Genomic DNA, 22400 nt, shown 5'->3' with positions numbered 1-22400 from the left:
TGCTTGCTAAAAACTCTTTCATAATTATTAAAATATTTTTCAAATAAGACTATTTGTCATATAAATAAAGGAAAAATATAAAAATACATAAATTGATAACGTGTTTTGCTAAAATCGTAGGGTGGCTTTTTCACCCCACCAGGTGGTGCAAAAAAGCCACTTGCAGTGCTTTCGTAAAACTCTTATAACTTAGTCCTTTCATGAGATAAAAAATATTTCCGTCAAGAATTTTCAAGCTTAATAACTAAACTTTCAATAACAATTGGAAATTTGAGAAAAAAATTTTAAATACAGATTTTACAGCATCAAAAGTAAAAATGTGGCTTTTTTACCCCACTCTACCCTAATATTAATTAATAACGAATTTTTCTAATTATTTAATTTTTAAAAAAGTCTTAATAAATAATTACTTAATATATTGATTAGATTCATTTATTAATAATTATTTTCTAAAATAATGCAATTACTTGTAATAATTATTTAATTTATAATGTGACAATAAATGACGAGATCCGCAGTCGGATCCGCCCCAGTACCGAGCCAGTACAGACTCAACATATCCGTCATTCTTCCGACGCTGCAGAAGAATAAGATCCGCCGGCGGAAGAAATCCAGTACCGAGCCAGTACTGACAATAGTAGGAAGACGGTTCCGACAGTCGGAGCATAATCTGTACCGCGCCGGTTGCTTTTTCAGATCCGAATCGGTACAGACCGTCGGTACTTGCGGTCTGTACGGGCCCGGATCCCAGCCGGTTGTAAACTCCGACGTTCGTCCGACTTTTCCGCCTGGGTACTTTCGTAATTTATCAAGCGGGAGGTTTGACGTCGAGGTATAATGATGTGCACTGTCGATTATTGTCCGGTACACACCATTAGAACCGGTTGTACCCAGGAGAGGTTTTCTACAGTTTCCCTCTCCTTTGTCGAGAAAACACATGAGACGGGTGGTCCAGGTAAATGCGAGTACTCCTAATTTAAAGACGTTCTGTAGACGCAAAATGTATATATATAATAAGGATGTATTGTAAGAAATATTGTAAAGAGAATTGTACAATATAAAACACTTGTATTGCTAGATAAGCTTAAACCGAGTGTATATAAACAAATACATATAGAGTATTCTAGAGTCAAAAAAATTGTACATGAAAAATCTGAAGAAAAAAAATCTGAAAAATCTGACTGTCAACAATATGACACCATATTTATGGTAAAAATCATGTTGTATTGGAAAATCTCTTCGAGCGAGAGAGCAGAACAACTTGCTTGTATCAAGCAAAATATGATTTTCCTAAATCCCAAAAATAAACCAACCATAATGATCTCGAAAATGAGTTAATTGAACTAATAACTGAAGATAAAGAAGATTTTTTTCAAAACTAAACTCAGCAGTGCATAATTTACGTGTTTATATATATTTACATATTTATTTTGTTGTTAAACTCTCAAAGATAATTATTATTACCTATCTTATGCATAATTTTGTTTGCAAAATGTAGTTTTTTTATTCACAATTAAGTTGATTTTGAAGAAAAATTGTTTAATTTACAGAAAATTTAATTGTAAAATACCAAAGTGAATTTACTTTCTTTATAATAATAGTACATTTTGCAACAATGGAGGTAAGTTACCTCCCATGTTGCACACAGTTGGTCAATAAAGTGTCCATTATTGCCCTAGGGTAATAATGAGTACTTTATAGCGACCTGTGAGCAGTAGTGAATAAAGTACACTTTATTGCCCTACCCTGTCAGATTTGGATTTACTATATGTCCACTTTTAAAGTGGACAAATGGTAGACATATAGTAGACTTACGGTAAAAGTGGAAATAAACTATTTAGAAGGTGTTTGATAGCAAAAAAAAAGTGTTAAATATGTAAAATGGATGTTTAGAGAATAGTTTTTGGCAATTATTGCAATAAATAAATCTCTAAATAATTAATGATTACTTGAAATTCCTGACAGATTCGATAAACATAAATGTATAGGTGGTTAGACTTTAAATAGTAGAAAAAAGTTCATCAAAAAAACTAAAAATGTTAGAAAAAGCTCTTATAATTAATAAATTATCTATTCTACAGTCGATTTATCCATTATTTAAGTTGAATAAAATCGTAAATTGTTCAATTATTAATGATAAATATGCGAACTGTGAGACCTGTCAATGTATTGGTAACATGCGTGATACTTGTAGCAGACTACGATTCCCCAATGGGAAATGCCAGTGTAGTGCCGATGTTCACCACTGGCTTAGTACTCAGACGATTGTTCGGCGTAGTCTAGCCGAGCCTCCACAATTAGTGCTAGCGCAGTACAGAATTTTTGTTTTGCCAAAGCTTGGACAAGCCACGGCGGCAAGTGCTGGCTGAGTATAGAAAAATTGTTCATGACGCTCTTTGCCAACATTGCTTTTTTGACATAAACTTGAAAAAAATTATAAAAAAAGTTTATGAATGTTGATAAATATAAATTTATTGAAAAAAATTAATATTTTACTTTTCAGTTGTTCATTTTTTATTCTTATTAAATTTAATAATAATAATTTAACATAATTGTCTAATTTTGTAAATAATAAATTATTTAAACAAATTAAAATTATAAACAAAATTTAAACTTTAATCTCAATAATAATTTGGTTCCTATTAAAATACTATTATACTTCTTACTATGAATAAAATATTATTAAAAAATTACCACGTAATTTAAGAATTACGTAAAATGTTAAATGCAATAAGTAAAGTAATTTAATTTAATTATTAAAAATTTAGTTTAATTTATTTTATTTCAATTTATTATTTCTAACGTGTCCCAATTTTTTTCTCATCTTTGACTCAATAATTGTATGTCTGAATGATACTGAGATATTAATACTTTACTGTACACATGTGTCGTTAGCATAGTGGTTAGAGCGTTAGTCTGTTAGTCCGTAGGTCGTCGGTTCGATTCCCCTCGTCAGCAATTTTGTTTATTTTCATAGGTTTGCGATGTTTCTAGATTCCAATCGTTAGGTACTAAAATATGAAAATCTAATGCACACTTACTGTAATTGTTTATTGTTTAATTTTTAAATGTTATAAACAATTTTTTTCTACTTCATTTACTATATCCATTGTTAGTCTCCATCTTTAATACAATTTCTTTAAGAAGAGAAATATTTTATGAATAATAACTATTTATAAATATTATTTACCATTTTGTTGTTGAATTATTTATAATTATTAATTTTCGACTAATTAATAACAATACGGAATTTATTGCGGCAATATTCTCAGCCAGCGCTGTCTGGCAGCACTGACAGACAGTACTTCGGCAGCGCCAGACGGCGTTATCATCCCAGTGCCATGCCAGTGCTGGCTCTCAGCCTTGCCGCCAGTGCTGCCAGTGCTGGCGCAGTACTACGCCAGTTGTAAATTTCCCATTGGGTCACTACGATCATATTCTGAACGGCGGAACGAAAGGAACTGATTTGGATAAACGCGCGAAGTTTCAAAATGATAGTAAACATTGAAAAAAATTTCTTTCTTTGATTTAAGAGATATTACTAATAAATCATATCTTTTACCTATAGAAAACGTTTTTTTACAACAATGTAATCAAAAATTAGAAATTTATAAAACCTAAAACCTCCTAAAACTTTTTCGATTAATAAAATAAATATATTTATTTAAATAAATATTATTCAAAGCTAAAAATCAGTATTTTACTTAGAAAAATAAATTTGAATAAAAATTTTTTAAACAATTTCATGTAAAAAAAATCTGTCCGCGCTTCGCGCGGGGGCTCGCAAGTTTCAGCGCGCCTCAGGGCGCGCGAATATTAATCGTCGCGCTTCGCGCTCCGTGTGTTGTTGCGCGCAAATGGCTCGCTTCGCTCGCGGTGTTCTGCAATTATTGTGCATTATTATATTGTGTTCTTGTTCTTGTTTCCTATTATATGTTTCGTAAAACATTTTTTTTTCTTAAAGTTACTACGACTTTAAGGATTACATTCTCATCACATGTTTTTTTTGCTGATGATTGCGAGATTAAAAGCATTTAAATGTATATTTTTGGTCTTGATGATTAAAATTGTGAAGTTATTTTCAATTCTACTAACTCTCTTAGCAGAAACTTGATTTGCAGAAGCAGCTAAAATATTCTTAAAGTATTAGTATTCTTATAAGTTTTTTGTGTAGTGTAGACCGGAGCGTAATGGCTAACTTTTCACTCTTTGTTGATTTACTCGGACATCTCCTAGAAAAGATACTCTGGTATCTCAGCTTTATTTAAAAAAAACGATTTTTTTAAGAGAACGTCCACTGAGATTAGACAAAAAGTCAAAAATTCGAAAAAACTTTTTAAAAAAATTAAGTTTTTCAAAAGTTATCGTCGGAACAAAGTTTTTGTCTACGGACAGACAGGCTTACAGACAGACGTAATCGCCGGACCATGTTCTTTGAGCTGTCCAACGAACTCAGGCTTCATTTTAATGGACTAAAAAAGCACCCCAAATTGCAAGTCGATTCATTAAAATTTATTCGAGTTATCGTCGAGACAAAATTTTCTACAGACAGACAGACAGACACTTCTCTAAAAACCATTTTTTTGGAATCAGGGGGTCATGAAACGTGAAGATTTATCAAAATTAGATATTTCTCAAAATCGCACAAATCCAAGACTTTCACATTTTTGACGAGAATGTAAAAAACAAATATTACGAAAAAATTAAAAAACAGCAAAATTTTCGGATATTTTGAGTTCTTTTTTGTTCCTAATTTTTTATATTTACCTAAATTTGGCATCTAAAAGAAAAAAATGAAAGTTTTGACATTTTTTTAATGTTTTTTAATGTTTCGGCTAATGCTTCACTCACTATAAATCTCAATTTTTTGCACTTTTTGGAAAAAAAATTCATATCTTTTTTGTTTTTTGTTGTACAAAAAAGTATCTTAAAGAAAAGTTGTTTGTTTTTGTACAAATTTTAAGAAAAAAATTAGAAAAAAATATTTTTTTGAAAATTGTCAAAAATTCAAAATTTTGAAAATTTAAAAATTTAAAAAAAATTGTTAACTTTTTTGTTTTTTGTTATCCAAAAAAGTGTCTAAAGGAAAAGTTGTTTGTTTTTGTACAAATTTTAAGGAAAAAATTAGAAAAAAATATTTTTTTGAAAATTGTAAATAATACAAAATTTTGAAAATTTAAAAGTTTTGTATTTTTGTCGTTTTTTGACGAAATGAGCTGTCCAACGAACTCAGGCTTCATTTTAATGGACTAAAAAAGCACCCCAAATTGCAAGTCGATTCATTAAAATTTATTCGAGTTATCGTCGAGACAAAATTTTCTACAGACAGACAGACAGACAGACACTTCTCTAAAAACCATTTTTTTGGAATCAGGGGGTCATGAAACGTGAAGATTTATCGAAATTAGAAATTTCTCAAAATCGCAGAAATCCAAGACTTTCTCATTTTTGATGAGAATGTAATAAATAACATGAACAATTAATTTTGATTAAAAATTAATTATTATTATATTTAGTAGAATATAAAAAATAAAAAAGCAGAAAACAAATAGAATTAATGCTACAATCAATTATACTAAGAAAAATAAAATAGACAATATTTTCCCGTTTTTCTAAAATAATTAGAAAATTTACTTTTCAGACCAATTAAAATGAGATTCTAACTCCTCCTACTTTAAGAAAGCAATTTTTTTATTCCTTGGTTCAACAGTACAAAAAGGGAGAAAATATTTAATTTTTAAATAGTTACATTTAGTCTTAACTCATTAAGAAAAAAAAGACTTCTGGCCAATAAAAATAAGCTCCTCCTATTTTCAAAGTGCAATTTTTTATTTGTTGGTTGAGTTAAAGAAAATGGAGAAAGTAATTAATATTTGAAAAATAACACATATATTACCAACCCCCAAAGAAAAAATGGATGATTTAGACCAATAAAAATAATAAACAAACTCCTCTTATTTTCAAAATCAATTTTTCTATTTGTTGGTTGAGTTAAACAAAATGGAGAAAAAATTAATATTTAAAAAATAAATCATATAATTCCAACCCCTAAAAAGAAAAATGGATTCAAATACAATTTAAACTCCTCCTTCTTAAAGAAAAATATGTTTTATTTGTGGCTTCAATAGAACAAAATGGAGAAATTATTAATATTTAAAAAATATAAAATTTAGTCCCAACCCCCAAAAGATAAAATGGATGTTTAAGACCAATTTAATTAAAATTTAAACTCCTCCCTTTTAATAAAAACTATTTTTCATTCGTAGGTTCAAAAGAACGAAATGGAGAAAATAAAAACTTAAATTTAAACTTTAAAAAATATAAGTCTCAACCCCTCACGAAAAAAAACTGCTATTAGCCAATAAAAAATCAAACTCCTCCTAAATTTTTATTTCGTTCTTTTGAACCCACGAATGAAAAATAATTTTTATTAAAAGGGAGGAGTTTAAATTTTAATTTAATTGGTCTTAAACATCCATTTTATCTCATGGGGGTTGGGACTAAATTTTATATTTTTTAAATATTAATATTTTCTCCATTTTTTTTATTGAAGCCACAAATAGAAAAAAGGTTTCTTTAAGAAGGAGGAGTTTAAATTTTATTTTAATTGGTCCAGGACATCCATTTTTTCTTTTGGGGGTTGGAATAGTATGTTTTAAATTTAAATATTTAATTTTTTCTCCATGTTGTTTAGCTCAACCAACAAATAGAAAAAAAGCTTTGATTAAGAAGGAGGAGTTTAAATTTTATTTTACTTGGTCTAGAACATCCGTTTTTTCTTTTGGGGGTTGGAATTATATGTTTTACTTCTTAAATAACAAATTTTTCTCCATTTTGTTTAACTGAACCAATGAATAAAAATGTAGGAGGAGTTTGATTTTTTTATTGGCTAATAGCAGTTTTTTTCGTGAGGGGTTGAGACTTATATTTTTTAAAGTTTGATATTTTCTCTATTTTGTTCTATTGAACACATGAATAAAAAATTGCTTTTATTAAGAGGGAGGAGTTTAAATTTTAATTTAATTGGTCTTAAACATCAATTTTATTTTTTGGGGGTTGGGACTAAATTTTATCTTTTTTAAATATTATTATTTTCACCATTTTGTTCTATTGAAGCCACAAATAAGAAATGTTTTTCTTTAAGAAGGAGGAGTTTTAATTTTATTTTAATTGGTCTAGAACATCCATTTTTTCTTTTGGGGGTTGGAATTATAAATTTAAATATAATTTTTTTCTTCATTTTGTTTAACTCAACCAACAGATAGAAAAAGTGATTTTAAAAATGGGAGGAGTTGGCTGTTTATTATTTTTATTGGTCTAAATCATTCATTTTTTCTTTTCTTTCTATAACACATATGTGACTGTCCACGAGAAAACAGGGCTTAGCTCCCAAACGTGAATTTCACAGGGCGAGCGATTGAAGTACTACGATTGAAGTTAACTACGCTTGAAATACACTTCGCGCGTTTATCCAAATCAGTTCCTTTCGTTCCGCCGTTCAGAATATGATCGTAGTGAATCGTAGTCTGCTACAAGTATCACGCATGTTACCAATACATTGACAGGTCTCACAGTTCGCATATTTATCATTAATAATTGAACAATTTACGATTTTATTCAACTTAAATAATGGATAAATCGACTGTAGAATAGATAATTTATTAATTATAAGAGCTTTTTCTAACATTTTTAGTTTTTTTGATGAACTTTTTTCTACTATTTAAAGTCTAACCACCTATGTACATTTATGTTTATCGAATCTGTCAGGAATTTCAAGTAATTATTAATTATTTAGAGATTTATTTATTGCAATAATTGCCAAAAACTATTCTCTAAACATCCATTTTACATATTTAACACTTTTTTTTTGCTATCAAACACCTTCTAAATAGTTTATTTCCACCTTTACCGTATGTCTACTATATGTCTACCATTTGTCCACTTTAAAAGTGGACATATAGTAAATCCAAATCTGGCAGGGTAGGGCAATAATGGAAACTTTATTGACCGCTAGGTTATAAGGGGGAACTCAGTATGCGCCTGTACAGGTAGATTACATCCGTATTTATCAAGACGGCATGAGAGCCGCTTACCCTTATTACTAAAAAGTTTAAATTTTGTTTCCTTAACAAATTTGAGAGTATTAAATTACTTTTACATTTTAATTGTATTAATTGCATTGCGGTTAAATATAAACTTTATATTAAGTAAATTGGTTTAATATTTTTATTTTTAAAGGCTACAGTTTTGGCGTCAAATATTTCAACTAAAAATGATCGTTCCTGTTTGAAAGCTGTTAAAAGCCTTGCAATGTTATTGCAAAAGAAAAATAAAATTGAAATGGCATATACACATAATGAAGATATTCTTCTTTATGCAATCGCAGAAACTGACTTTCCAGAAAGATTCAGAATTAAAACTGTAAGCTTGTGGTTGGATAATAGCAAAATCGATAGAGATTTGAATGTATTGATAAAAAAATGTCTGCTCGAAGGTTATACCGAATTAAAAATTGTTAAACTTCTAGTGGTAAAAATATTGATTTCATATTTTATTTATTTGGTACTTTATACTTAATCCCAGTAAAAAAGGATTGGAGCTCTCTGGGCTTTATGTCTAACATCAATAAGAAGAAAACTTCTTTTTTCTTTTAACGTAAAATGATTATTATTTGTCAAATGCATTCAGAGCGTATATTTAATTATAATTATAATTATCTGAAAAACCTTTTTAATAAAACTCCCAATTATATTATTTGTGTTTGAACCAATAAATTTTTATTAATTAACTTGCAAACCAGACGACACATTCAGTTTAAAGGGTTAACGCATAGACCATGCAACCCAATCCGTGATTTTCACGATTACGCATTGGTTGTATGCAATGCCAATTTGAGTAACACTTAGAGTTCCACTACCTTTTTAGCTGTGATTATATTCACTGTGTTTTAAGTTTTGACATATATTTTTTATTCTTCTACACAGGCCATAATTCATGAAAATGATGTAAAAGATCTGAATACAGTATTAAATGCATATGTGTCACTCTTACATTCAGAAAACGTCATTCCAGATAATGTGATTGAATTTGTTTGGAAAACACTGGCAGATAATTTACCGCATTATTCGTCAAATAATGGTAAGTTATAATATTATATAAAATGAACTTAAATTAAAACTTTTTAAAATATCTACACCTCACTTTGCTGATTTTCTACTATAAGTTTACCACTTATTTCAACCCGCGTATTCTTTGACGAATCAGAGAATTTAAATTGTCGTTTTTAGCCTCAACCTAAAGTTAAAGTATCAAGTTGCGATTCTGACATTGAAACCAATTTTTTTTAAATAGTTGAATGTATTAAATAAACGAAATTCATAGTGGTCACGAAATTAGAGTCATATGATGATAGACACTTTCCCAGGCGCGAAGTGACGCCGAGTTCAGGCTTTATAAAGATTGGCCGAGCATTGGTCAACATTGATTGAGCATGAGTGAATCAGCGAGAGCAGGAATGATCGAAGCTTTAATGTAACACCGATTCCAGACTGCAGCGCGAGCCTTGATTCAGCATTGGACATCAATGCTCAATCAATGCTGCGGACGCCTAACGCAGGACTGAAACAAGACTGCTTCCACTGTTCCCAAATTTACTCGTTTCTCAAGTTTATTCAATATAATGTGAATATATGAATTATTAATAATAATAATAAATATTATTGTTATTATTTTAATTCATGTATGTGTGTATATATACATTTAATGACAATAAGTTATTATTTGTAATAATTATAATATTATTTTCATATAAATAAGAATATATTACTAACAATAAATATCATTTGAATAGTAATTTTAAAAAAATAATTTTAGAAAGACAATTTTTCTGTTAATCGTTACATTTTTTTCTTGATTTTTCGCTCGCATGTGGGATCGAAACTCACGCACCCCGCCCCCCTAACGCATACCGGAAGTTCTCAACGCACGCATTTAAACCGCTCGGTCACAGAAGGCTGGAAGGCTTCTCGCCTAATCTACTATATCAATGCCAGTGCCGTCACTCAATATTTGTTAGAATAATGGCTCTGAAAAAAGCGCGTCAGGAAGTGAACACGAGGCGAATTCTTATATAAAACGCTGATTTATTTTTAATCAACAATTTGGCTCCAATCCATACACAAAATCATCACATATTAAAGTAAAAAAAAGAGATTAATTCAATTTCCAACATCCTGCCCGGTCGAGCCGATAAGCTCGAAATTAGTTAGTAAAGGACACAAGCGTTGAACTGCTCTGGTATAGGTTCCATGTGCTGTCCTAATTGTAGCATTGCGTACAAGACCGTCCTTGCCAGGATAAATTGTTTCCACTCTCCCAAGCCGCCATTGAGTAGGTGGAAGGTTCTCATGACGAACGAGAACCACATCTCCGACCTGTAGATTGGTGATACGATTTTTCCACTTGCCCCGTAATTGTAAGGTTGCCAGATATTCATCGTGCCAACGCTTCCAAAATTGCTGTTGCAGTTGTCTCAGCCATTGCCATTGTTTTAGATGATTTACAGGGAGATTCGTGACATCAGGTTCTGGAACTGCAAGGAGTGGTCTGCCAATAAGAAAGTCGCCGGGACTTAATGCGATTCTGTCTTCCGGATCATCGGTCAAGGGAGTGATTGGGCGAGAATTAAGACAGGCTTCAATTCGCGCCGCTAGGGTTTGCCACTGCTCAAAGCGGAGTACCTGATTTCCAATAAGTTTTATTAAATGTTTCTTGGCAGATTTCACCGCCGCTTCCCACAAGCCACCCTGGTGTGGTGAACCAGGTGAGATAAACTGCCAAGTTGTTCCAAGATTCGCCAATTTTTGTTGATTCTGCTCAGACTGCCATTGCGCTAAATCCTCCTGAAGTATGCGGTTAGCACCGACGAATGTGGTAGCGTTATCACTAAATAACTTGCGCGGAATACCTCTTCGACTAGTAAAGCGAGTGAATGCGTCCAGAAAGGCTTGCGATGACAGATCCAAGACGACCTCGATGTGGGTCGCTTTGGTTGTCATGCAAACAAAAATTGCCAGGTACTCTCTAAATCTGAATATGTGAAATTTCACTTATTGTACGTTATAAGTCGTCCTCTCGATCAATAAGTGCATATACACTTATAAATAAGTGAATTTTTCACTTATTCTGAGTGAAATTTCACTTATTACCAGTGTATATGCACTTATTGATCGAGAAGACGACTTATAACGTACAAATATGTGAATTTTCACATATTCAGATTTAGAGAGTAAGTTTTGCTCGTAATCTTGGATCGCGGACCACCCACGCGTAATGTAAACGGTCCACAGTAATCGAGTCCTGATGCGAAAAAGGGCTGGAGCTGCGATCCATCCTCACCCACTCGAACTCCTGGAAGTGGGGCCATTTGTTGAGTGATTGTTTGACCTCGAAATCGTCGACAAATTATACACTGATTAATACACCTTTTTGCTGCTTGACGAGCTTGTAAAATCCAGTATCGTGAACGTAGATTTTGAAGCATAAGTTGTGCTCCACCATGCAATGTGTCAATGTGGGATTGTTGAATGAGAAGTTTAGCCAATAATCCGTCCTTTGGAAGAATGATCGGGAATCTGCTGCCGACTGGAAGCGAGGCGTTGCGAATTCTACCACCAAGGCGTAAAATTCTTGTATCATCCACATACGGATTAAGCGAAGCCAATCGACTAGTAGAGGGAAGAGGAAGATTTTTTCGTAAGGCATTAAGTTCCACACTGAATGCCTGGCTCTGTTCAACTCGAATCAAATGATCCAATGCCGTATCCAATTCTCTTGCGCTGATAATCGACTGATGTAAAAGATGTTTTCGGGATGGGCTCCAACGCCGCACCAATGCCATTGTTCCCAAAAGGCGTCGTAAATTACTGAATCGTGTGATGAGTGGAATTAGCTCTCCGTCCAATTGACGAGTCGTGATTGATAGGGTGTGTGAATGTGTGACTGCCATCAGCACAGAAATCCTTTCCTCTTCTTGAACATCGATAAGATCGGACACAGAAGGTTGTGTAGATTCTTCTTGCTCCAGAAAACCACTGTTCAGCCACTGAGGACCTTGCCACCATAATTTATGTTTCAGGAGATCTGTTGCTTTCAGTCCTCGGCTGGCGCAGTCTGCTGGGTTCTCAGTTGTGCGAACATGATGCCACTGTGATGGAGTTGTCAATGACTGTATTTGCCGTACTCTATTAGCGACATACGGCTTGAGTTGGGAAGGCTGCTTATTCAGCCAACAAAGAACAATCCTAGAATCGGACCATAAAAAGCAAGATGTATCCTGTATGCGCAAAGATGTACGCACGTTGTCCCAAGTTGATGCCAATAGCTGAGCTGCGCAGAGTTCTAATCGTGGAATAGTTGCTCCCTTCTTTGGAGCCACTTTCGTTTTTGCTGTTAACAATCCAATTTTGACTTGTCCATTTTCGTCAACAGTGCGAGTGTAAATCACTGCTGCGTAAGCGCGAGTACTAGCGTCACAAAAACCATAAAACATAGTTTGTTCTGTTTCTTCCATTCCCACCCACCTTGGAACACGCAGATGTTGTAGTTCAGAAAGTCCATTGCAAAAAATGTTCCACTCCTTTGCCAAATCTTCTGGAAGGGGAGTGTCCCAATCAATACCCGATAACCACAAGCTCTGGATGAAGATTTTTGCAGTGATAATGACAGGTGCCACCAATCCTGTTGGATCGAATAATCGCGCTATTGCACTGAGGACACGTCGTTTCGTTGGTTGATCGTTGCACTGTGGAAAGTCTATACTGTAGAGAAGCTCATCCGTTACAGGATCCCAGAGTAAGCCAAGAACTGAAGTGCAAACACTGTTGACTGTCAAAGGCACAGGTGATGCAGCTTCTCCAGTGATTTGTTCAATTACCGCAGGGTCATTGGAATTCCACTTGCGCAGATTCAATTGTCCAACAGAAAGAATCGTTGACACATCTTTAGACAACTGTACGGCAAGTGTCGTCGTTCTGGCACTGGTCAGGAAGTCGTCTACATAAAATGAATCGAGAATAGCTTGTCTAGCAATTTCTGCCCGGATGGGATCAGCCACTTGATGAAAGTTGTCATTTGCACATTGATTCAAAGCACGCACTGCTAAGTAGGGACTACTGGCCATTCCGTATGTCACGGTTTTCAGACGATAGATTCCAATTGGTTCCTCGGGAGACTCTCGCCAAACGATGCGTTGAAAATCTCGATGCTCAGGTGTTATAAGTGTTTGCCTAAACATTTTCTCGATGTCTGCGTTGAGTGCGATTCTGTAGCGTCGAAATCGAAAAATGATGTTTAGAAGCGACTCCTGGAGCGTTGGTCCAACAAGCTGAATATCATTGAGGGATACGCCAGTTGTAGTTCGCGCGGAAGCGTTGAATACCACTCGAAATTTAACTGTCACAGCATGATGTGGGATATAATAACAATTTTCATGATCTCCAGGTTGATCACAGGGTTCCATATGATCCAAGGCCAAATACTCCCTCATAAAGGACAGATAATTTGCACGAAACTCCTCATCAGTCGTCATGCGTCGTTCCATTGAATAAAATTGTCGTAAAGCTTGCCGATAAGATCCTCCCAAGGCCAAGGCATCACTGCGGAAAGGAATGTTGACACAGTACCTTCCATTTGAAGTTCGTTTGAAAGTAGTTGAGAATAAAAGCTCGCAATCATTATCGTTGACGTGGTTTCCCTCAGGTACCTCCTCCAATTTCCAAAAGGCTTGAAGCAAGTCACTTAGATTGTCATCATCCTCTTTGACATAAACATTGAAAGTTTTTTGAGTACTATGATTCGCTGAGATTTGTGAAGTGGGACCAAATACCACCCAACCAAATTTAGTTCGTTGAGCAAAGGGTTCCTCATTCGATTTTCCTCGGATTAAATCGGCCTCGACAATGAGACCCCACGAATCTGCTCCGAGAAGGATGTCAATACCACTAGGTATTCCAAAATTTGGATCAGCCAGGTTTAAATTCGTAAGGTGTTTCCATTGCTTGCAATTGACGCGCAGAGTCGGAGTAATTGACGTTATTGTCGGAATAACTAAAGCAATCAAAGTCATTGAAAAATCGTGATGAGTAGAATGAAGTTGCACACTTACAAGACCCTTTGTCCGCGTGTTTACAGAAGCACCAACACCTTCCACTTCCACTTCGCACCGTGTCCTTCGTAGGTGTAGAGAATTTGCCAAACGTTCTGTTATCAAACTGATCTGCGAACCAGGATCACATAAAACTCTCGCTACATGTTGTTCCAAATTATCACTTGTTGCCATCACGATCGCTGTTGCCAATAAAACCATTGAAGAATTCTGAATAGTCATTGTCTTCACAGTCTGTTGTTGTCAAGATCTTGGAGGGCCCCTCGAAACAGCTTGTGCAAAACCTTGGCCTTCTGGTAATGACAAATTGCTCTCTGCCTGTTTATTGCCGTCTGTAATCATGGGCGATTGCGAATCCCTACAAAACATAGTATGATGTCTCTTACCACACACTCGACATCCTCCAGATCCACAATCCCTGGAGGAGTGACCCGGTTTAAGACAATTAAAGCAGAGATTGGAATTCTTGAGCTCGCTGAACCTCTGACTGGGTGACATTGTTGATAGTTTTGAGCATCGGGTAATCCTATGTGGTCCGTGACAATAGGGACAACCGAGTTCATCCTTTACCACTAAATTTGTCCTCACCAAACGCTGCCCGGGTTGTCCTGTTTGTCTCTGTTGCGCTGAATTTTGAGGGGCAACCGGTCGTTTTATTCCCTGTACTGCCTGGGAAGATAGACTATGTGCTCTTTTCTCCAAGAATTTAAGTAAGTCCTGTAATTTTGGAATTTCATTTGACGAACATGCCATTCCCCACTCGCGTTGCGTCAAAGAAGGTAATTTCGAAATTACTATCGGAACTGTTAATGCATCCCACTGATCTACCGGAAGTTCCATTACACGAAGCGCTCGCAATGATTCTTGCACTGTATCCACAACTAATAATAGTGCTTTCGAAGTTTCCTCACTAACCATCTTCATGTTTAAAAATCTCGAAACATGAATTTCCGCCAACTGTTTCGGACTGTCATAACGATCACATATTGCCTTCCACACTTCCGCGTAACCCCCTGTATATAAACCACCAATAAGCGGCACTGTCTCGACACTCACTGTTTGACGAAGTTTGCCAAGTTTGTATGCCTCGGGGTAGTCCACATTATGCACTAATGTCGTAAATGCATCCTTAAAGGCTAGCCAATTGTGAAGTGAACCGTCAAATTTGGGTATCACTAGTGGATCCAATTTTAAATCAACTCGAGGATGCTCTGCTTGCACTTCCGGTGTAGGGTTAGTTGCATTCCTTGCAAGTAATCGACGAATCGCTGCTTTCGCACTGATAAAGTGAGCCTCTGATTGTTCAAAGAATTGTTCGTGAGCTACTATCGCCGCTTCGTCTGTAGAAATTGACACTAAGTGTGTGTGCGCTGTCCTGAAATTATTCCAATGTTGTTCGATAGCTGGGAGCAATTCTTCCAACTCAAACCTGTCAAGTTCAAATTCTTCCTCGGTAACACGCTCGAAAAAACGTCGCAATCCACGTCGCGCGGTTTCGCGAATGTTAAGTTCAGCCATAATTTCCAAAAAGTCAAAATTAACCGAAAGCAAAATTATTTGAATAAATTGTCTGTTTGAAAGCGAATAATAATAAGCGAATTGTAATAATAATAATGATAGTCGCGCGCACGTACACTCTCCTCAGCTGTCGAGTAGTTCGGAAACCGAAGTGCGACGGAAACTCCCGAAATCTCCACGACTTTACAACACAAAAACGTTCGAAAATTCTAACCTCGAAAAAAATAGGACGCCGTACTAAATACGTCGTGCATACACAAAATGAGGAAATACACTTCTCCTATCCAAGTTGTCAAAACAAAGAAAGTGAGATCCAATGCCAGTAGTCCACCTTCAATTTACAGGCGCCACTCACAACCGAAACACTGCTGTATTCAAAGCTCCACTGAAACATCCGCGCGCGTCCACAGGCAAAAGTTCAAGTGCAAAATTCACGAAATTCGAGTTTTCACTGTCCTAAACGCACCACAAGTCACAAAAGGTCTTGTGAAGTCAAAATACCTCACAGGTGGCACCAAAATGTTAGAATAATGGCTCTGAAAAAAGCGCGTCAGGAAGTGAACACGAGGCGAATTCTTATATAAAACGCTGATTTATTTTTAATCAACAATTTGGCTCCAATCCATACACAAAATCATCACATATTAAAGTAAAAAAAAGAGATTAAACACGAAAGAAGTCCGAGTCCATAAAGTTCACATTTTCCACTTAAAATTGAATTAAAACATTGTTAGACCATAAACCACCATGAGAGCAAACAAAAAAAAACTGAGCTCCCCCTACACTGCGAGGAACACACAATCTCCGTAAACGACCGAATACTTTCGAAGTCCACCGAGTTCCAAATCGCGGGTAATTCAATTTCCAACAATATTGGTTCAGCATGGGACACCAATGTTCGTCCCATGCTCGATTCAAGACTCGGTCAATCTTGTTACAATATTCAGTTTCTTTATTGCCGTGTGCACTGTACAATATTAAATATAAATATTTATAAATTATTTAATATTAAAATATTTTTTCTGATAATTTTATAAGTTAAATTATATATTATTTTTTTTCTCGCACAGTGTCAAATTATTATTTTCAAAGTTCAAGAGTTTCGTTTATCTGTAAAATTTTCAGTGACAAAAATGTTCATTAGGTAGTAGTAAATATTTATGCCTAGTTGTTTTACACTAGGATTAACTGTTTACTGAATATTATCAAAAATATATTTTTCGTCAAACGCGCGCGACTAAACACAAATAACCTTGAGACGTTGCGATTGTCGTGCTCCCACCATCCCATCTACTCAATGCTTTCCCCTCATGACGTCACAGGCGGGGAGTGTATTGAGTAGATGGGATGGTGGGAGCACGACAATCGCAACGTCACGCTGTAAAGTCTCAAGGTTATTTGTGTTTAGTCGCGCGCGTTTGACGAAAAATATATTTTTGATAATATTCAGTAAACAGTTAATCCTAGTGTAAAACTACTAGGCATAAATATTTACTACTACCTAATGAGCATTTTTTTCACTGAAAATTTTTCAGATAAACAAAACTCTTGAACTTTGAAATAATAATTTGACTCTGTGCAAGAAAAAAAATAATATATAATAATTTAACATTATTGATATGAATCTTATGTAATTAATATAAATATTATACACTAAATAAATATTAATATTTATTTACCAATTGATATCTTAATAACAATAATAATAATACTTATTATATTATTTAATAATAATTAATAATAATAATTTTTAAATAGTATAAAAAATTACTAAAAATTATCAGAAATAATATTTTAATATTAAATAATTTATAAATATTTATATCTAATATTGGTAAGTGCACACGGTAATAAATAAACTATCAAGATTGATTCAAGATTGAATAAAGACTGGATGTTGAAGCTCCACTCACGAAGATTGACCGAGTCTTGAATCGAGCATGGGACGAACATTGGTGTCCCATGCTGAACCAATATTGAGTGACAATGATATAAAGACTGCTTCAACTCTGGGTTACCCACGCTGGGCGTTCAAGACTCAGTCAAGTTTCAACCCATCGTCAGCACTGGTCTTTCGCGCCTGGGTTTCGTCAAAATTCGTCAAACTTTTTAAAGATTTTTTTCTGCAAATTTCCCTTAAAATAATTATTAATCTGTTAGAAACAAGTATTATTTCGTTACTTTTTCAATTACGGAACTCCAACCAAACATAAATTCCACTATAAGGTTATGTTTGATAAAAAAAAACTTTTTAAAAACTAAGCAAAATCTAGAATCCGCATTTGAACTATTCTGAGCAGTGCAGTTTACATCTTCTTGACCAGATGTTTTGTTTTCTTTGAGGTCCTTAAGTGAAACAAAACAATAAGGGTACAGGAATGTTGCTGAAGCTGTCTGCTGTCCATTTATGATGAGCAGCAATTTAAAATTCTTTTCAAATTTTTGCTATAACAACTGCCTTTTTTCTTATTGTCACATTCAAATACGAATTTATCTTTTTTATAAATGTCTTTCAGAAGTTTCGATTGTTCTGACATGTGTTTTAAGCAATTAACCGGTACTGATTTTCACCCAATTTTTGCTCTTCAAAAGTTAGTAATGCTTTTCATTTTATTACTGGATACGCAAAGATTCACTCGCAAATTATCCAAACGCTCTTCACTTACTGCTCTCTAAATATGAATCAGTGGAATTCCACTGAAAATCAGTGAAATTTGACTGAGCATCAGTGACTCTATTCTCGCGATTTAAATCAGTGGAATTTCACTGAAAATCAGTAAAAAATAACTTAAATTTCAGTCATTTTCCACTGATTCGTCAATTAAAAAACTACTGAAAATTTCTTTCACACATATATTGAAAATTTCAGTTATTTTTTAATTGGCCAATCAGTGAAAAATGACTGAAATTTCAATCATTTTTAACTGATCTTCAGTGAAATTTCACTGATTCAAATCGCGAGAATAGTCACTGATTGTCAGTCAAATTTCACTGATTCAGTTTTAGAGAGTGAAATAGTTTTTTTTCATCGAGATTCACTGCAACTTTCATTTTTGAGCCCATCGTACATAACTCGATTTCTCTATTCTTAATATATGACGATTTAGATTGTCTTTAGAATCGATTTTTGTTCTAATAATACTATAGACGCAATTTTTTCTTGTGTTAACTCAAGAAAATCTTCAAGCATATATTAAAGATGTTGCTTTGAACATTCTTGGATGTTTCTTACCCCCAAGCAAAAATTGACAACTGGCGCAGTATTGCGCAAGTACTTTACTGCCCAGTACTGGCGGAGTACTGGCCGCCATGGCTGAACCAGTACTGGCATTTGACCGAAATGATAACGCTTTTCAGTACTGGTTTGATGTTACTGGCGCAGTACTGGTTCAGTACTGGTTTAGTACCCGTGTAGAAAAATCTTTTGGCGCTGGCCTGAATCAGACCAGACCGACTATTTTCCAATCTAGTGAAAAATTTATTTAAATTCAATGTTAATATAATAAAAAAAATTAATTTATTTTTGCTAACATGTAATAATCCTCAACTTTTAACTTTTAATCAAATTAATGTTCACAAAGCAGAATAAACGAAAACCTGTAACGAAATAAAATTTGACACTGCGAGGAATCGAACCTACGACCTACGGACTTCTAGCCTAACACTCTAACCACTATCCTATCGAAGCTACAGGAAAATAAATTTTAATTTTCGACATCTTTTACACTTACAATTAATAAAGAGCGTTTAACTGTGTAATTTAGTTAAATTATTATTTAATTGAACTAAATTTAAAAAAATCAAATTAGTAAATTACCTAATAAATTTCCATAAATTACCTCTAAAATATCCATAAATTACCGACGTTAAATTTTTAGGTCTAATTTGTGTTTTACATATTTTAATAAACTATCGTCAAAATGTTTATAAATTATGGCATAAATTTTCATAAATTACCAACGTTAAATTTTTTAGTTAAAAATTTATCGTCAAAATTTTTATAAATTTCCATAAATTACCGCGAAAATTTCCATAAATTTCTGATGTTAATTTTTTTAGTTCTCGTTTGTGTTTTACATAGTTTTATAAACTATCGTCAAAATGTTTATAGATTACCGCAAAATTTCCATAAATGACTGAAATCCAAAATATTAATGATGATTTTTGCTTTACATATTTTTACGAATTATTGCGAAAATTTCTATAAATTTCCATAAATTACCGTAAAAATTTCCATAAATTGCAAAAATAAAAATTTTTAATTGTAACTTATGTGGAACATATTTTTATGAATTATTGCGAAAATTTATATTAATTACTGCATAAATTTCCATTAATTAGTTCCTAACTGACTATTGTCAGTTTACCCTCCCAGCACGGGATATCCCGCGATTATCCCATTTCCATCCCGTGATATCCCTAGGATATCTCAGGGAGATTCCATGAGATATCTCACGGGACGGAAATTTGGATATCTCAAGGACATCCACTGGATATCCCTAGGATATCCATGGGATATGCAAAGTTTTCTTTCGTGGGTCATCCCGTGTGGGATATCCCGCGTGGGATATGTCAGCGCATGCGCAGGAAACGAAATGCAATCGTTCCAAGTGTCAAAGAGTGTGTGTCAAAGAGCTGTGAAATTATATTTAACGCATTTAAATTAGAAAAAATTTTTTTTAATATTTGTTGCATTAAATTAACGAAAGTGAAAAATAAATATATTTATAAACTTAGCTTAAAGTGTACGATTTTTTAGTTACTTTTTTGGTAGATAATATATATTAAATTATTTAAATATTTATTCTAACTACATTCTAAACAAATAATGCATGAATTCCTAGATTAATTACTGAAAATCCAGTAGGTATATTTTTCCCTTTAAACAAGAAGAAATAAAATTTTATATGTATATGTACTCATATAATCTTACACGCGCAGGCGTCGACCTACCCAGCTGTTGAGTGTCATGGCGACCATGGCGTCGCGTCATTAGATCAGAAGCGTGTGTTTTGCAGTGCGCGATTATAAGTGTTGCTGTTTAATATGTTTAACTTTCACATTTTTTTAGTTTCTTGTAAATATCTTTAACCAATAAATATTTATCAGTAATAGACAAAATGAATTGACCAAAATTAGTTTAAACCCACACACAATAAATTTTTAGCGTTAAAAAGACATTTTATTGAATTCAACTAATGTTTATTAAATCACAAAAAAATAACTTTGATATTAGTAAAATAATCTTTTATTTTTGAAATAATTTTTTTCTCATTCTGGTTATAATTTAATAATGGTTTTTCAACTCTTTAAAGCTCTAATTATTTTTCAATATATTACTATTTCTCACGTAGCATATCCCGTGTAGAGAATATTTGGATATCCCGCGCGAGTCTCCCATGGGATGGAAATTTGGATATCCCAGGGATATCTCTGAGATGTCACAAATATCCCAGGGATCTCCCTGGGATATCTCTAGGATATCCTTTTGCTCAGAGGGTACCGTGTTAGCAATACTGGCTCAGTACTGGCGTAGTACTGGTTTGCCAGTGTTGTTTTTGCAATACTGGCATAGTACTGGCATACCAGTCTTAAAGGGCAGTATTGGCGTAGTACAGAAATTTTATTGAAGCCAGTACTGGCAAGCCAACTGCTGGCATGCCAGTACTAATGCAATACTGCGCCTGTTGTGAATACTAGCATTTGACAGAAATTTTTGCTTGGGCCTTTTCCTATTTCTTGTAATGGTCGCTTCCTATTCGGATCCTGACAGGGTGGCCACACTATTGAAAATCCCCATATGGAAAACCACATGGGATCCTATGTCAAAAACCATGTAAAACCCTACTTCCATGAAGGAAACCACGTGGTTTACCATGTGGTTTCCCATGTCAAACCATATGGGAAATTGAGACAGGATTTTAGTTAGGAATAGACATGGGGAATTTGAACAGTTCATCTATGCATAAAACCATATCAAATCCCACATGTTTTTCCCAGTCAAATCCTAAACCGAATCCCATGTGAAAAACAGTATCATTTATTTATAATTATTTTCCCAAGTCAATCCCCAAGTGAAAAACAGTATCATTTATTTATAATTATTTCCCCATGTTAAATCCTAAACCAAATCCCATGTGAAAAACATTATCCGCCTTATTGAATATCCCTACATGGGAATCCACTTGGAATTTTACAAGGGATTTCACATAGGATTTTATATGGGAATTGACATAGGATTTAATGCAAGATTTCACCTAGGATTTAATGAGACATCACATAGTATTTTATTAAAGATCCAATGAAGAAATTTTCAAAGGATTAAAAATTATTTAATAAAAAATTAAATAATAAATAGTATTAGTGTTACAAGTCATCAAAAAGTAAAAAAACGATCATTTGAAACACGTCCTCTCTGCTACAGGTTCTCAGCTTTTATATACTTCCAGAGTCGTCTCAACAGCGAGAGAAGTCACTTTCGCCACCTAGCGGTGAAAGTATAGGAGCGACAGTAATCTTTAACATTACTAAGGAAATCATGTGGAATACCACGTAGGATTCCATGTGGTTTCCTACGTGGGGATTTACATGGGATTTTACTTAGGAATTCATTTGGGAATTTATTTCTACTTACATTCCTAAGTAAAATCCCATGTAAATCCCCACGTAGGAAACCACATGGAATCCTACGTGGTATTCCACATGGTTTCCTTAGTAA

At 34.0% G+C, this 22400-nt stretch overlaps 3 protein-coding genes across 3 annotated transcripts in view; 1 reads left to right on the top strand and 2 right to left on the bottom strand.

The window, feature by feature from the left end:
- LOC122503418 overlaps nt 1-9298 on the top strand; it is a 51757-nt gene extending 42459 nt beyond the window's left edge. Inside the window, exons 9-11 of the mRNA XM_043613944.1 lie at nt 8239-8529; nt 8985-9138; nt 9288-9298. Coding sequence (XP_043469879.1) covers nt 8239-8529; nt 8985-9138; nt 9288-9298 — 456 coding nt within the window. The remainder of the gene's footprint in view (nt 1-8238; nt 8530-8984; nt 9139-9287) is intronic.
- An 802-nt stretch (nt 9299-10100) lies between these two features.
- On the bottom strand, nt 10101-11057 carry LOC122503417. Its single transcript, XM_043613943.1, has one exon. The coding sequence runs from the start codon at nt 11055-11057 to the stop codon at nt 10218-10220; it is 840 nt and encodes a 279-aa protein (XP_043469878.1). The 3' UTR covers nt 10101-10217.
- A 209-nt stretch (nt 11058-11266) lies between these two features.
- On the bottom strand, nt 11267-14386 carry LOC122503416. Its single transcript, XM_043613942.1, has one exon. It carries the CDS (start codon nt 14384-14386, stop codon nt 11267-11269), a length of 3120 nt encoding a protein of 1039 aa, XP_043469877.1.
- Between the last annotated feature and the right edge of the window lie 8014 nt (nt 14387-22400).

The sequence above is a fragment of the Leptopilina heterotoma genome, unplaced genomic scaffold (genome assembly GCF_015476425.1).
Source record: "Leptopilina heterotoma isolate Lh14 unplaced genomic scaffold, ASM1547642v1 Lhet_260, whole genome shotgun sequence".
Taxonomy (NCBI): domain Eukaryota; kingdom Metazoa; phylum Arthropoda; class Insecta; order Hymenoptera; family Figitidae; genus Leptopilina; species Leptopilina heterotoma.
The sequence above is the reverse complement of the archived record's forward strand: the minus strand, read 5'-3'. Positions and strand labels throughout refer to the sequence as shown.

Bases quoted from the DNA above. Each gene is read 5' to 3' on its own strand.
- LOC122503417 (XM_043613943.1), bottom strand. From the start codon at position 11,057: ATGACAACCAAAGCGACCCACATCGAGGTCGTCTTGGATCTGTCATCG.
- LOC122503416 (XM_043613942.1), bottom strand. From the start codon at position 14,386: ATGACTATTCAGAATTCTTCAATGGTTTTATTGGCAACAGCGATCGTG.